At 33.2% G+C, this 15,607-nt stretch overlaps 1 protein-coding gene across 3 annotated transcripts in view; it reads left to right on the top strand.

The window, feature by feature from the left end:
- LOC106872132 (transmembrane protein 181) overlaps positions 1-15,479 on the top strand; it is a 67,727-nt gene extending 52,248 nt beyond the window's left edge. For all 3 annotated transcript variants that reach the window (XM_014919003.3, XM_014919004.3, XM_014919005.3), the window contains 7 exons: positions 955-1,054; positions 3,644-3,771; positions 4,896-5,045; positions 6,455-6,557; positions 7,787-8,011; positions 9,329-9,395; positions 10,894-15,479. In XM_014919003.3, coding sequence (XP_014774489.1) covers positions 955-1,054; positions 3,644-3,771; positions 4,896-5,045; positions 6,455-6,557; positions 7,787-8,011; positions 9,329-9,395; positions 10,894-10,975 — 855 coding nt within the window. In that variant the 3' untranslated portion in view covers positions 10,976-15,479. The remainder of the gene's footprint in view (positions 1-954; positions 1,055-3,643; positions 3,772-4,895; positions 5,046-6,454; positions 6,558-7,786; positions 8,012-9,328; positions 9,396-10,893) is intronic.
- The last annotated feature ends 128 nt before the right edge of the window (positions 15,480-15,607 follow it).

Below are 15,607 nucleotides of genomic sequence, written 5' to 3' on the forward strand. Positions count from 1 at the left end.
AAGTAGCAGCCAAATATCTCTTATGGCAAGTTAAACTTGATACATATAAAAGGGTTTGAATTTTGGCATCAAGAAATTTTGTTAGAAATATGGTGAAATGTTACTGTGTGTGTTTGTGTGTGTGTGTGTGTGTGTGTGTGTGTGTGTGTGTGTGTGTGTGTGTGTGTGTGTGTGATCCTTATTGGTTGAGTTCAGAGAAATAGAATGATTAACTGGTGTTTGATATTTACTTCTATGTGTCTATTATTGAAGTTTTTATGAATCTGCTCCCCATGAAGCAATATGTCGAGAAAGGAAATGATATTTTTCAGGGTGACAGTATGTATAGAAAAATCCTTGTTCCGTGAGCAGCAATGTATATAATAGTGGCTGTATTTGAGCCACTATTATAATAAGGATTATTAGATACACCTGTTGATGTAACATCACATGAATTGCTAATAGGTTCAATGTGAATTTGGCCATTGTGTAAATTAATGGGCACAAGTTCTCATTACTATCATGTCATGAGAATGGTTTTCCTTTGTTCAGAGGAGATTCACTACACTGTAAGTTAATATTCACCTCTACAGATAAATGCCTGATGAATGAATAGTGCAATCACTATAAAGACAGTAATCCTGGCTTTTGACAACATTTAGCTTACGTTGTTAGTTCTTGTGAGAAAGGCATGAATGATGCATAAACTTATTTTTCTGGAAATGTCATGATTCATTGTTTACTTGGAGAAGGTCATCACAGGAAAAAAAACCTGCTCTGACTGGGATTTTGGCAAGTTATATCCAGTATTAAATTTGTTATTCTAAAGAGAGATAAATCCATATTTTTAATTGGAAAAATCTTTCCAACCATAAAAATTTCTTGAATATTTCAAAATGGTAGAAATGTGTATAAAATGACTTTATTTGTATTTTCTTATTCATTGAAGCTATTGTTTTCATTCTCTATTTCCAGTGCCTCTTTGCTCATTCCCTGAGGAAATTTTCCATAAAAGATTGGTCAATAGAACAACGTTGGATAGCAGTCTTACTTCCTTTACTCTTGCTCTACAATGGTAACACATCATCTTTATTTATGTATTTTAATATTCTAGCAAAATAGAAAGTAAGAGCTCAGTGTGCTGGATCTGTGGTCCAGTTTTTGATTCTCAGTTGAGGCCATTTCATTTCACTCCTGCTCCTAACAATCTTGGAAGAAAAGATATACATTTTCTGTAAAGTGAAATCGTGATGGCACCTGTGCCCAGCGTCGCCTTTCTGTCACGTGTGCCCACGGCATGCGTAAGAACTTTCGAGCGAGATTGTTGCCAGTGCCCCTGGACTGGCTCTTGTGCAGGTGGCACATAAAAAACACCTTTTTGAGCATGGCCGTTGCCAGTACCGCTTGACTGGCCTTCATGCCGGTGGCACGTAAAAGCACCCACTACACTCTCGGAGTGGTTGGCATTAGGAAGGGCATCCAGCTGTAGAAACTCTGCCAGATCAGATTGGAGCCTGGTGTAGCCATCTGGTTCGCCAGTCCTCAGTCAAATCGTCCAACCCATGCTAGCATGGAAAGCGGATGTTAAACGATGATGATGATGTAAACGATGATGATGTAAACGATGATGATGATGATGTAATCCCCATTTTCCCAGCCCTATAAATCTGAGTTACTGTATTATTATCAATTCAGATGTTGATAATAACATTGCCAACATTAATCCTTAATGTTTTTATCAATGTTTGAATGACTGTTTTTTCCCATGTTGGCATAAGTTGGATGAGTCTGCCATACAGCATGTTACCACTTTTGTCATTTCATCTCTGAACCCTAGCAACTTGAGGTCTGATTTAAATTTTTGTTATGCCTTTCTTAGCAAGAAATCAGTATCTTTGTTAAACTTCAGTGTTACATTATTTATTTAAGCTGGAAGGAGTAGATATAAGAAAATCAGACTTTACAGTATTTATGTGTCTTATATTTCCAAGTTTCAATTTGTTTAACCTGGTTTTAGATCACTTTGCTATGTTCTCGAGAAAGGTACATTCTTTTTGGCTTAAAGTTAGAGACAGATACTGTACTTTACAGTAGGAACATCTAAATTGTTAAGAGCATCTAAATGTAAAAATTTTACCTGTCAGAGAATTCTGTACTTCAAAACTACCTGTATGTAAAAATAGTGGGAATATGTTTATTAATTTATATATATAGTTTGTGTGCATGAATGACAGTACAGAAATAAGCTGAGAGAACAGAAATGAGTCGGTTTTAAGGGAAATAAAATGTAGTGTGCAAGAGGGGAGACTGTACTGGTGTGGACATATGATGAGTCTGGAGAATAATAGTTGGGTAAAGAAGTGCCAAGAGATCAAGGGATCTGCAGAAGTAAAAAAATGAAGGAGACTTGGACAGAAGTAAAAAAGCTTGAATCACATGAAGGAAATGACAGGTGATGAGATGCGAGCATGGAAAAACATGTAAATATTGTTGTTGATGCATGTCATCATCTGTTCAACATCTGTTTTCCATGCTGGCGAGGGTTGGACGGTTTGACTGAAAACTGGTAAGCTGGGGGAGCTGCACCAGGTTCCAATCTGATTTGGCATGATTTCTACAGCTAGATGCCCTTCCTAACCCCAGCCACTCCAAGAGTGTAGGGGTGCTTTTTACATGCCACCAGCATGTGTGCTACTTATGAATCACCGGCATCAGCCACTACTACAATCTCACTTGGCTTGATAGGTCTTCTCAAGCATGGTATATTGCCAAAGGTCTCAGCCACTTCTATGATTTCATTTGGCTTGACAACTCTTCTTAAGCACAGCATATTGCCCAACGTTCAAAGGGTGCTCTTTATGTGCTAGCACGAGTGCCAGTTACGTGACACTGGCATTGGCCATGAATGCAATTTGAACTTGGCTTGATATGGGGGTCTTCTCAAGGACAACATATCGCCTAAGGTCTCACATCATTATCATTATCATTTAATGCTCGTCTTCCATGCTGACAAGAGTTGGGCGATTTGAATTTGACAAGCTGACAAGTGAGAGGACTGCACCAAGCTTCACTGTCTGGTTTGGCTTGATTTTTACGGCTGGATGCTCTTTCTAATGCCAACTACTTAACAGTGGATTAGACGCTTTTTTATGTGGCACCAGCGAGGTCACCCAGCTTCATTAGTGAAGTTCTTTCATTCATTTATACATTTCAGTTATTGAACTGTGGCTATACTGGTGCTTTGATTTCAAGGATTTATTTGATTATATCAAGCTATTTACTTGATCGACTCTGGGAGTATGAACGGCAAAGTTGATGTATGTGGTGATTTTAACTCTATGTAAAGAGACATAACCAAATACTATATGGTATATACTCTGTCAACTCCATTGTGCATTGTCCATAGAATATTTTCAAATCTGTTAATAAAAATACCCAATTACAACGAAAATGATAAGAATAAAAATACTGTCAAGAAAGAAATTTTAATGCTTAAATTATTGTTTTGTTATAAATGAAAGTGATCAAATTGAGTGGATGAGGTGATATTGTCAAAACACATTCACTGAGCTATAAATAATTGAGGATGAGGTGTTGTTCACTAAAAAAAATTCATTAAGTATATATGCAGAAGTAATTATCTGAGTCTTGTTATATTTTGCAGACCCTATTTTTCCATTAACGTTCCTAGTGAATAGTTGGCTACCTGGCATGTTGGATGGAATATTCCAGGCTACATTCCTCTGTGCATTATTACTTTCTTGGTTGTGTCTTTACCATGGCATTCGACAAGTGAGTTGATTATTTTTCCTTTCATATTCTCGTGTACTTGTGTATGAAAATGAGATGAGAAAAACATAATTGTACTATCTTAGACTTTCCAGCTTCTTGGTTGGGCTCAATCTGAGGAATATGCATGAATACATCAATATATATGTGTGTGTATGCAATCGAGTGAAAGTGTACTTAATACACAAACTAGAGTATAGTTATTTTTTTTTCAAAGCTAAGACTTCACTCTTTTTCTGCTTCAGTTTCCTCATTTCTGGAATATTATTATAGATTTTAAATTTCAACAGATACCTTAATGTTACTGTGATTTGGTGCAAGAATTATGATTTCTGCTCCTATAATTATCTGCTGCTGCTATTAGAACTCTGCCTCTGTGTGTGTAGGCAACTCTACTTTATGCAACACACGCACACGTGCATGCACACACACACACACACACACACACACACACACACACACCCTCTCTCTCTCTCTCTCTCTCTCTCTCTCACACACATACAGATAAAATGTTGCATGACGAAGCTTTGAATTAAGTACATTTGTGTAAAGTCATATTTAACACATTCCAGTTTAATTGGATGTAATAAGGCCTTTCACTGCTGGAAGAGAGCTGAGAGAAAATTCTTCACTAGATTTGTACAAATGCACATTGTATTTTAAGCTGCGAGTGATATCATCGGATCATAGGATGCATGTGTTTGTACATTGTTCCAATGACGAAGCGGAATAATGCAACACATACACATGTGTGTATATGTATCTATGTGTACATTTATATGTAAGCATAGGTTAACAATTAAATGTCTAAGACTTATCTGATACATTAGAAAATTATATATTCAGTCAACAGTAATTTAAATGCAGCTGAAGGAGGAAATGTGAAGTTGACCTCATCTGGATTTAAATGATATGAGTTTTTGGACCCATGGATTGTAAGTTCATCTCTCACTAGAGTCATTTCTTTAAGTAGTAGTCAGTCTGATCAACTATACCTTTTCCCCAAATTTGTGGCTTTATTCCCTTGTTAGAAGTAATTTAAAATACAGCAAAAACTGTAGTATGTTTCAATTATCTTGCATTTGTATTTCTACAATGTGTTAACTTTTGTTTTCATTTTCATACAGACAGACCGACGGTTCTCAAAATTCTATTTACCAAAATTAATAGTTGTCGGTTTGTTATGGATAGCTGCTGTGACACTGGCATCATGGGAACAGTATAATGAACTGAGAGATCCAACATTTTATTATCGTTTGGATCACACTAATTTTATGGTGGGTATTTATTTCTTGTTGATTAAAATATAATTTTTAAAAAATTGGAAAAAAAAAGATTTTTTTAATAATTCCAAATTGTGGATACATCAAACTATTTTTCCATGTTTGTATTAGTGAATGGTTTGGAGAAATTGTTTATATTTTTCAGTTTTTTCTTAACTAACCATGAAGATGGTTTGGGAGGGTGGTGGTGGTGAATAATTGACCAAGCAGAGTTATGTGCCTTACACAAGAGTATAACACAATGACAGCAGTAGTAATCTTTGAACTTGGAGTCTTGTGGTCACTTGTTTGGTACATAAACACCACAGCTATTGTACATTTTAAAAAGGTAACTACATAAAATCCATGCTTTGATTCTGGTAATTGCATACTAAATAAGAGCTCTACTATCTGGGTTAATTTCTCAGCTGTGTGAATATTTCAAATTTGAAAAAAAAGTTTGTAACATTAGTCTTGGAATAGTAAATAAAATTTCTCTCTAAGAAATATTTGAAGCTACTTAGATGTTTATTAGGTAACATAATTAGTTAATTAATCTATTTGCTAATGTTATTTGATTGCATTAGAATGGTGCTAATAATGTTTACAAAAATCAAGTTGATATGCCAGAATAGGTGTGTCTTGAGAAAAAGATATTTGTAACATTGCAGAAAAGACACATCACTGGAGAATAAATCTTTGATGGAGGACTTGGTTTCAAAACATTAGAACATTCTCCTCAGTGTACACTAACTGGTTTTGGAGCTTTATGGCAATTATTGTTTCTGACATTCACCATGGCTAATTTCTTGCAACTTTTATATTTTGCTTTTGTTATCTAGCAATGCTATAAACTCATTCTACATTGTGGATAGATTTAGTCTTGCTGTGAAGACTTATTTTATTGAAAGACTTATTTTGATGAGCATTTTTTGCTTCATAGACATGTCTATTTTGTCCTAAATATCAAATTCATTGTTTTTCCACGCTGATCACATTCTCTCAATATTGGGGATTTTTTCACCTTAGATAATATCACTCTAAATATTCTCAAATACAGAAAATGGAATTATTTCATGGGTAGTTAATTGTAGTTGAGTAGCTTTTCACAGCACCGCTTGAGTAAACTAAGGCAAGAAGTATATTTGTTTTAAAGAGCTGTTACACCAAAATTTTGAATTGATAGCAATATGTTTTTTTTTATCATTGTGATGCAAACCGGATAATTTAATGGTTAAGAAATTAAAACATGTAGTTGCTACTCTAAAGATTGCTGGCTTATATCAAGCAGATCCAGCCAACGACTATTTATTATGCGTGTATGAGATGGAATGTATGTATATTTTTGAGTGTTGTTTATTTCTAACTTGTTTGTATTTTGAATATTGAAGTAAATCATTTTATTTTGTTAATTTCTTTTTCAGGGTATCAAGGTTTGCTTCTTCATTGTAGGTGGAATTTATCTCGTCTATCTCAGTTATTTGTTAATTCAAGCATTTGCTGAATTGCAGACGATGCCTTACTTTGGTAAATAGCTTACATTGAAATTTCTTTTCAATATTCATTAATTAAAATTATTGTGACAACATTGGACACGACCCAGACACTTGACTGTTAAGACTTATTTCATGTGTTATTGTATTTAATTTTGTCCCTCATTTTTCAATTCAGACCCCATCAAAGTTAGATTTGATGTTCATCCTGGCAAGGGTGATAAAACTTCAACAAATTTTTTTATTCTTTGTTAATTTAGTTTAAGGGAAGGCGGTGCAGTATTTTCATGTACTTTGAAGGCCTTTTCACATTAAAGTGGTTCATGTAGTTGAAGGTCACTTTGAATTTTTGTAGGTTGATGCCTGTAGGAAAAATATTGAGAGAAATCTAGGGAGTTGCAGTTCTGGGGAGGAAGGATTGGGTGAAGTGTTTGGTGTGCTGTTTTAGAAGACACTGTAGAGATGATGGGAGGAAAAGTAGTTGTTGCTGTTAAACTCCAAATCAGCTCTGATTCATTTGGTCTATGTGCAAACACATTGCAGTCATGAACATCCCAATATACAAAGACTATAGTTTTCTGATACATCACCTTTCTTTTAAAAGTGTCAGGTGTGATGATTTTCAGAAATATCTGAATGTTGTATCTCATAGACTGAATAACCCCCATTTGTTTGTTGAGGAGAAGTGAATGAAATGGGTTGAGTTGTTACACAAGTTGCTTGTTTAGATGTAAATAGAGTGGTAGTAAATTGATTGGAGGACATAGCTTGTCCATGAGGTAGTGTGTTAAGGTAAGATCTTATCTTGAATCCAAGGAAACCAGTGGTAGTCTGTATTGGCAAAAGGCAATCCATAAAAGTTCATTAACTTGCTGTGAATTTGACTTTTTCCCATGATGTTATAGGACATGATTGGTTTTTCTCTATTCTATGCATAGGTGGGATAAATGCATACGGCTTGGATTACTTACTCATAAGTTAGGAGTTCAAATCTACTACAGGTGTTTCACTGTTTTTGGGGAAAATATTTTATTCTATATTACCTTAGTTCACTATCAATAGATACCACTACATCACCTAGGAAATAGTAGCTGCTTCATGCTATGAAGCTACAGTTAAGTACTGATTCTTAAGACCTTTTCCAAGGAGCATCACACACAATTTTACAATATTATTGTTTTTTCATTTATATTTTTGTAACTATAAAATGCAAGTTCTTTGAATTAAAAAAATATCTGTTTAATTTTTTTAAATATTTTCCAGATATTAGGCTGAAATTCCTGACTGTTTTTATGTTAATAATTCTGGTGGTTTCTGTGGCAATTACATTCTTACGCTTTGGAGGATCCATGTTGCAAGACAACTTTGTATCTGAGCTGACAACTCGTTACCAGAATTCTGTTGAGTTTGTCTCTTTTTATGGTCTACTCAACTTTTACCTTTACACAATGGCCTTTGTGTATTCCCCTTCGAAAAATGCTATTTATGGTAAGAAAACATATATACTTCCTTGCATAATTTTTTTTTTTGTGGAGCTTATTGACTTAACTGGGTGCCGTAAAATATAGCTAAGCAATGGGCAAACAAAATCTATGGCTGGCTTTTTAGCTATTACAGTTATATCAATATCTTTGGAATAGTATTGCAACCATCCATTTACTTTATATTGAAAATCTTAGATTTCATACCTAGCTTGTGAAGACAGCAGTCTAATGTTCTACCTTGTTGAGACTATGATTATCATAGTAATCTATTTGTCTCAATCTTCTGGAATTTATGAAACAAAATACCAGCCAAATATTGTAGTCAAAATTCTGTTATTTCTCTTCCCCAACAGAGATTTGAATAAAAACAAGTTGTGTATGTTGTAATGTGAAATGATGTAATGACTGACATTTTTTTGCACTGTCTTTTCATTGGGAAACAATTTATTCTAGTCTCCTGCTCAAATTGTTAGTCTCTCTATCCCCTGATCCAGCATTCATGACTTGAATTTTTGAGAGGGTGATTGTGATAATTACAGAGCATTCATCATGTTGACATAGGTTAGATTGGTCTTCCATACATTGTATTATTTTCTTGGATATCCATAATCTCGTTTGTAAGTGTTAGCATACAAAGATCTGATTTTACCATTTTTTTAATGTCTACTTCAGGTCCACCCAACTGTTATCCATACATACCAACACAGTCATGATTTTCAAATCCAGTCACTCTCTAAACTTCACTTGCACTCTTTCATACATCCAACAGATCATACCTCGTTTTTCACCAACCTCAGTACATGCTTCACTTTCAGTATTATATAGTAATCACACTTCTTATGCATGCTTCTTATAGTCTACTTTTCACATGCAAGGAAATCTGTTACCTCTGTAGATCTTAGACATATTCTGCAGTGAAAACCAAGTCCTTAGTGTGGCCAAAGACAACCATTTTTGAATTAATGAAATGTTATTGCTAAACAAGAATATTATTGGAAAGTAAGACAATGGTTCACAGTGAACTTGGTTAAGATCTCTCTTGTAGTAAAATAACCGTCTTCATTTTCTTTTATTCACCACATAATCTACTAGTAAATATTTTAGACTTCATCACCTTAGAGATCATATCACATGTCAAAGGGACAAGAGTTGTTGATATTGTAATATCAAATTTTTGGGACCATCAATAAGAATCAGATATTTTAAATGATTATATGTACTAAATTGATATACGCAAAATTGAAATTGTTTGTAAACCGTTATTTTATAACAAATTTTGTATTCTGTCATTCTTTATTAAATGACATTTTTATATTTTAAGAAACCCATTTCAAGGACAATCCAGCTCTTTCTATGTTGAATGATTCTGATGAAGAAGTGCATTATGGGTAAGCTTAATCTTGGTTTTTGAAAGAAATTTATCTCCTCTGTTGCACTCACTTTACTTGAATGGGTTGTCCCACCATTCATTTGATCTTAACCAATCAAAGAAATAATATATTTCTTTGATTGACTGTGTTTAAATGACTGATGGACGATTGTGTAATATACATTACGTAATATGCATAACTAAAGTGTTACCATCTGTGTCTGGAAAAATACCTCCGTGTTTTACATATTTGGTACATATATAATCATCATCATTGTTTAACGTCTGCTTTGCATGCTGGCATGGGTTGGATGGTTTGACTGAAAACTCATAAGCTGGGAGGTTGCACCAGGTTCCAATTTGATTTGCCAAGATTTCTATGGCTGGATGCCCTTCCTAACATCAATCACTCTGAGTGTAGCAGGTGCTTTGTACATGACACCAGCCTGACACTGGCATTGACCACGACTATGGTCTCGCTTGGCTTGACAGGTCAACACAAGCATGATATATTGCCAAGGATCTTGGTCACCTGTTGCTGCTTCCATGAGGCCTAATGCTTGAATGGTACTTTTTACATGCCATCAGTACGAGTGCCAACCAGACGGCACTGGCAATAGCCACAACTACTATTTCAGATAATAGAATACTGAATAAGCCAATACTATGTGTAGACATGTAAACACCTTCTTTGTATGTAATATCATCATGGACAGAAAAAGAAAGATTGGCCAAATTAGCTTTAATCCTGTATTAGGATTTCATCAGTGCTCTCTCCAACTGTCCATGTAAACACATTTGTAACCTTGAACTTCATGAAATATGGTGTTTTAATAAAGTTTAATAAGCTTATTAAATAAGCCAAATGCTAGTGCTGGTGGCATGTAAAAAGTACCCACTACACTCTCGGAGTGGTTGGTGTTAGGAAGGGCATCCAGCTGTAGAAACTTTGCCAGATCAGATTGGAGTCTGGTGTAGCCATCTGGTTTGCCAGTCCCCAGTCAAATCGTCCAACCCATGCTAGCATGGAAAGCGGACGTTAAATGATGATGATATATATATATGTGTGTGTGTGTTTTTATATGAAAAAATTCTTTCTCTAATACAACTTTTGTTTCATTTAATGTCTTATTGGAATTGGGGTGGTGGAGGTGACCATTGGTGTTAAACATATGATAGTCTGAATGATACAATGATGCACTAACACACACATTGAGCTAACTTTCATGTAATCAGTAATAAATTCTCCATCTAAAAAAAAGCAATGGAGATAACTCCAATAAAATCAATGATAAATTTTTTTGAAAATGAGTTGATGTGAATGGAAGTGATTCTTGTCTTTAAAACCAGCTGGGAGAAGCAATTGACAGGTTTCAATGTTTTTATCTTTTTTTTATACTACTCTCCCTCTGACTGGTTTTTCTCATGTACTTTGTTCACCTTCTTTATTCAGTAATTTATCTGCCATATTATCGAAGTAGTTATAGTCTAATAGACATTTCTTGTTATTGTTGTAGCTCTGACCAAGAAGAGGTTTCCTTGACAAGTCGGCAGAGACAAATGAATCGTTATGACACCGATGATGATACATTCCACTAGAATCTCCAGTTTCTTCACAATTATAACATAACAATGCTTATTTATATTGTTTACAATAATATTGGTTTTTAAATTCTGTTTATTTTTGCAAAAGAAGAGTTGGTAAAGTTTCTTCTTATTTTATATGCAAGACTGTTTCTAAAGAAATATAAAAATTCAGTTAGCAATAGTGAAAGAGATGAACTACTTAATGCATTCAAATATTTTTCTCTTGTAAAATATTTCTCAGAAAAGCAATCTACATTTAAGTTTTGAAGGACATTTTATGTATATATTGGGGTGTATATATTTCTTTTGTAACAGTATTTCATATCTATTTTATTTAAAAGTCCCTTTTTTTTTTTGACTCCTACAAACACTGTAGGATTCACTCTAATGTTGAATATATTTTAATTGAATTTACTGTTTGGAACTTTTTTTTAATTTTACCATGTTAATCTCTAAGCTATCATGTTTGTCTTCATATAGAGTGGGAGAAATTATCTTCATAGTTATGACATTGTGATATAGATGGTGATTATAAAAGCTATTTGCATTTCTTATTACCAAAACCCATTGCATTTGGAGAGATGAGCAGACATTTGTTTTAGATATACAGGGAACATTCTGGACACTTTTATTTGTAAATAATAATTTTTTTGGTGGAGGAAGCCTTTAGAACAAACATTTTATTCTACTAGATTATTGATCCATTTTGTTTCCCTAAGTCATTAAGGTATTAACATTATTTTATTCCAGTAGATTATTCATTCATTTTATTTTCATCACCATAAGACATTAAGATATTAATTCTGAAACCAACAAGTTTTCAGTTTTGTAATATAACTTTGATATTCAATGTTATAGTAAATCTGGAATGTTTGGTGTTACTGCAGCTGTTAATGAAACAAGGAATTATTTTACTCCATTCTGTTTTTTTTTAATTACTACAACCCTAAACAGGACAGTTATTTTCAATGGTAGGGTTTGAACATTGACTTTCTATTGAAAATGAAGAACTAAAAGTGGGATTGAACTGTATAGCACATTCATTTTAAGAGAGTTTATGTTACTCCCAGTTAATATAAATATGAAAACTACAATCACAAACTTAGTATTCATTTTTCATATCAAGCATCTTTGATTGGGCAGTATTTTCTCTTAAATGGTGAAAACAATTTTAGTTATCTTCAAAAATTTGATTTTTTGTTTTTAATAATCAAATAATATTGCTAACACATTAAAAATGAAAAAAAGTGAGGCAAAATGTAAACAGGTTTTCATAACATTCCCTTCTTTATTTATTTTGAAAATTTTTCACTTGTAAAATAATCATAGATCTCAGTGTTATTGTTAATGTTACGAGGAAAGTGAAAGGTAAATATTCTTTGAAACAAATGTTGGGAGCCATTTTTACAATGTACTTATAGCATACATTTTAACAAAGTGAAGCTGTAAAGTTTCAAAGAGGAACTAGTTACCTGTTTACAAATTTATACCTTGAAGGTGCTGATGACATCACTAAGGAAAGATATTTGCTACTTTTTTTTGCAGTTAGCATTGAAGATTTATTTATTGTTTTTTAATAAAGAAGTGATGAAAATTGCAGTAGTCACCACACAGCAAAAGTAAAAGATATTTGATTTTCATAAAAATATGTATATATATATATTGTAAGTTACTTTGTGGTACTGGTGCCATGTAAAAAACACTCAGTTCCCTCTGTAAAGTGGTTGGTGTTAGAAAGGACATACAGCTGTAGAAACCAAGCCAAGACAGCTTGATGCAGCCTTGGCTTTTATTAGCTCCTGTCAAACCCATGCCAGCATAAAAAAATGAACAAAATGATTATATATATATATATATATATTGAGTATCACTGTCAAGAAAGCTTGGGGTAAATTTTAAAAAAAAAAGCCCTTCAAAAGACAACTTCGAAGAGTGCAATTTCAATTCTCATTAGAATCCTATCAAAATTTCAAGCTTTAGGTTTTTAAAGAGGACTCCCACTTGCTGATAACCATTTAAAATAAATATATTCTCATGATGGTTTGTCTTTGATAGGGAAGTAAAAGAATCATAACAGTTAGTTAAGTTTCAGTTCAATACATAAGATACTCTTCAGATGATTCAGGATATTGGTTATGTGGAAACAATGAGGTAAGCTAGTAGAGAAAATGATTGATTTTTCTTTATTGATTCCATATACTTTATAGTTACAGTAGGTTTCTTTAACTAAGGAGTTTATTCTACTTTGTTTTTGTTAAATTTGAATTTTGTATACAAAAAAATTGAAGTTTTAATGAAAACATTCCATTAGTTAAATATATTAGTTTTATGAACGATGTTTAAATGGTTTCTTGATTTGAGAGTTAAGCTGTATCACTTTAAAACCAGTTGATCAGTGAGATGAAAATTAATTTATCTTTGAATACCAATTTAGATTGTTATAATTTCAGTTGCAACAAATATATCCAAATGTTTTGAGTTTGATACAGATTTATTTTTTTACATTTGTTTCCATAAAGTTAAAGTTTATTATTTATCTCCATGTTTATATTTCTATTATCATTTTTTAAATTAGTCTATCTTCAGGCACTATATTTTTCTACATATCCTTGTGATACTGACCTTTTTAACAATAAGCAACTCTAGCTTTGAATTAAAGTTTTGAGCATAGTTCCAGTGGCAACATATATATATATATAATGTATGCATGCATGCATGTTAGTTAGAAAAATCACTTGAAGATTGCCAGCAAGCATTCTGATGAGAAAAATATCAATAGAATACCAGATTCATAGTCTGAAGGTGCAAAGTTCTTTTCTAGCAATAACTTGTGTACACAGTACATTTTACTTCCTCTACATCATTTTACTTGGTCAGATCTGCTATTGACTTCTCATGTTTTTAATGGTTTGGTCTGGAAGAAGGGGCTGTGCTTCATAGTCTTTGCAAATTCTCCAGACCCCTTCATTATATCTTTCTGGTTCTCTATAACCAGCTTATGTTACATGTTCTCTTTATCCATCTTATTGTTAATTCTAACCACATATGTATCCTCTGTAATACCTGAATTTCATAGGTCACATTTCTAATTACTAGTACCTCAAAGACAGGTTAATCTATTTAATAAAGTATCTGCTTTACAACACTTGTTGCTGACTCATACACAATATTTTAGTGAAGGTCATCTGTAGTAGATGTGGTGTTAAGAATGTCTCCTGATTTGCATTATTATTACATACATTACAAAGGTAGTGAGTTGGCAGAATCATTAGTATGCCAGTCAAAAGGCTTAGCCGTATTTCATCTGTCTTCGTGTTCTAAGTTTAAATTCTGCCAAGATCGACTTTGCTTTTCATCTTTTTGGAGGTCGATGAAATAAGTACCAGTTGAGTACTATGGTCAATGTAATTAACTATCTCCTACCTCCAAATTACAGGTCTTGTGCCTATATTAGGATTATGTACAGAATGGTGACAGGCTGAAATAATAAAGCAAAGGATTAAATGCCTTGCAGTATGTAGTTATGTCCCTTTACATTTCCAGTCCAAATCCCACTGAGGTCAACTTTGCTTCTCATCTTTCCAAGGTCACTGAAATAGCAGACAAATACTAGGATCAATCTAATCGACTATACCGTCCGTCATGATGTGTGGCCTTGTGCTCCTGTCAGATTCCTTGTCTACGTGACTCAATAAACTTAGCCATGTAGTCGGGACTGATCAACTTTTTAATTCTGCAATATTGGGTGAGAGGACAAATGAACTGTAGCAGATTTGTTTGAACAAGTTAAACCATGTCAGCATTGAAACTTAGTTTGAAATATATGCATTAAACAATTTATACTGCTTTTTATATAGTGTAGGTAACTGTATAGTTAAATTGATACCATGGTTTCATACAAGTAACAAGTGAAATATGATCAATTGAACCTCTTCATTACATCCATGAAGATAAACTTCACTTCGAAATCATGCTATAAATTTATTTATATAGTTACCCATGAACACAACAGACTCAACATACTTCACTGCAAGCATGTATTGAGTACTTTAATGTTTACACACATTTTTCTTGTGATCTGTTGCTTATTTTCTCTATTTTCAAATGTTTTTGGATTATTAAAGGAAGTGAATGACAATGTGTACAGGATGAACAGAACGCTTTGTGGTATTTAGTTACGTCCTTTCACATTCCCATTTCAAATCCTATCTGAGTGGGTGGAGGGTTAGCGTCAATAAAGTAAGTATCAGCAATATAATAGTAGTTAATTCAGTTGACCACACCTCTATCCCTAACTTGAAAATTATTACATTCTAAATTCAGTTTTATATTTTAGGTTGTGTTCAGCATTTTGTCAAATTTTCAATACACTTCTGAATTCTGTAAAATAATGTACAAAAATAACTATAAAATATAAAGCATGAAACTAATTTATTGTATTTTCTAAATAAATGTTTGTAACATTTACTAAATATATATGTATTTATTGATTAAAGTTATGTTTATATATGTTTTATCACTTGTTGGCTTATTTGTTGTGTGTGTGACATTAATTTGTTTCTTTCACTACTGTTTTTTTTTTTTTGTGTATAATTTGTTTCAGATGTAGCTAAGAAGTTTGCTTCCCAACCATGTTGTCTTGGG

Source organism: Octopus bimaculoides, chromosome 2 (genome assembly GCF_046866305.1).
Source record: "Octopus bimaculoides isolate indiv1 chromosome 2, ASM4686630v1, whole genome shotgun sequence".
NCBI lineage: Eukaryota > Metazoa > Mollusca > Cephalopoda > Octopoda > Octopodidae > Octopus > Octopus bimaculoides.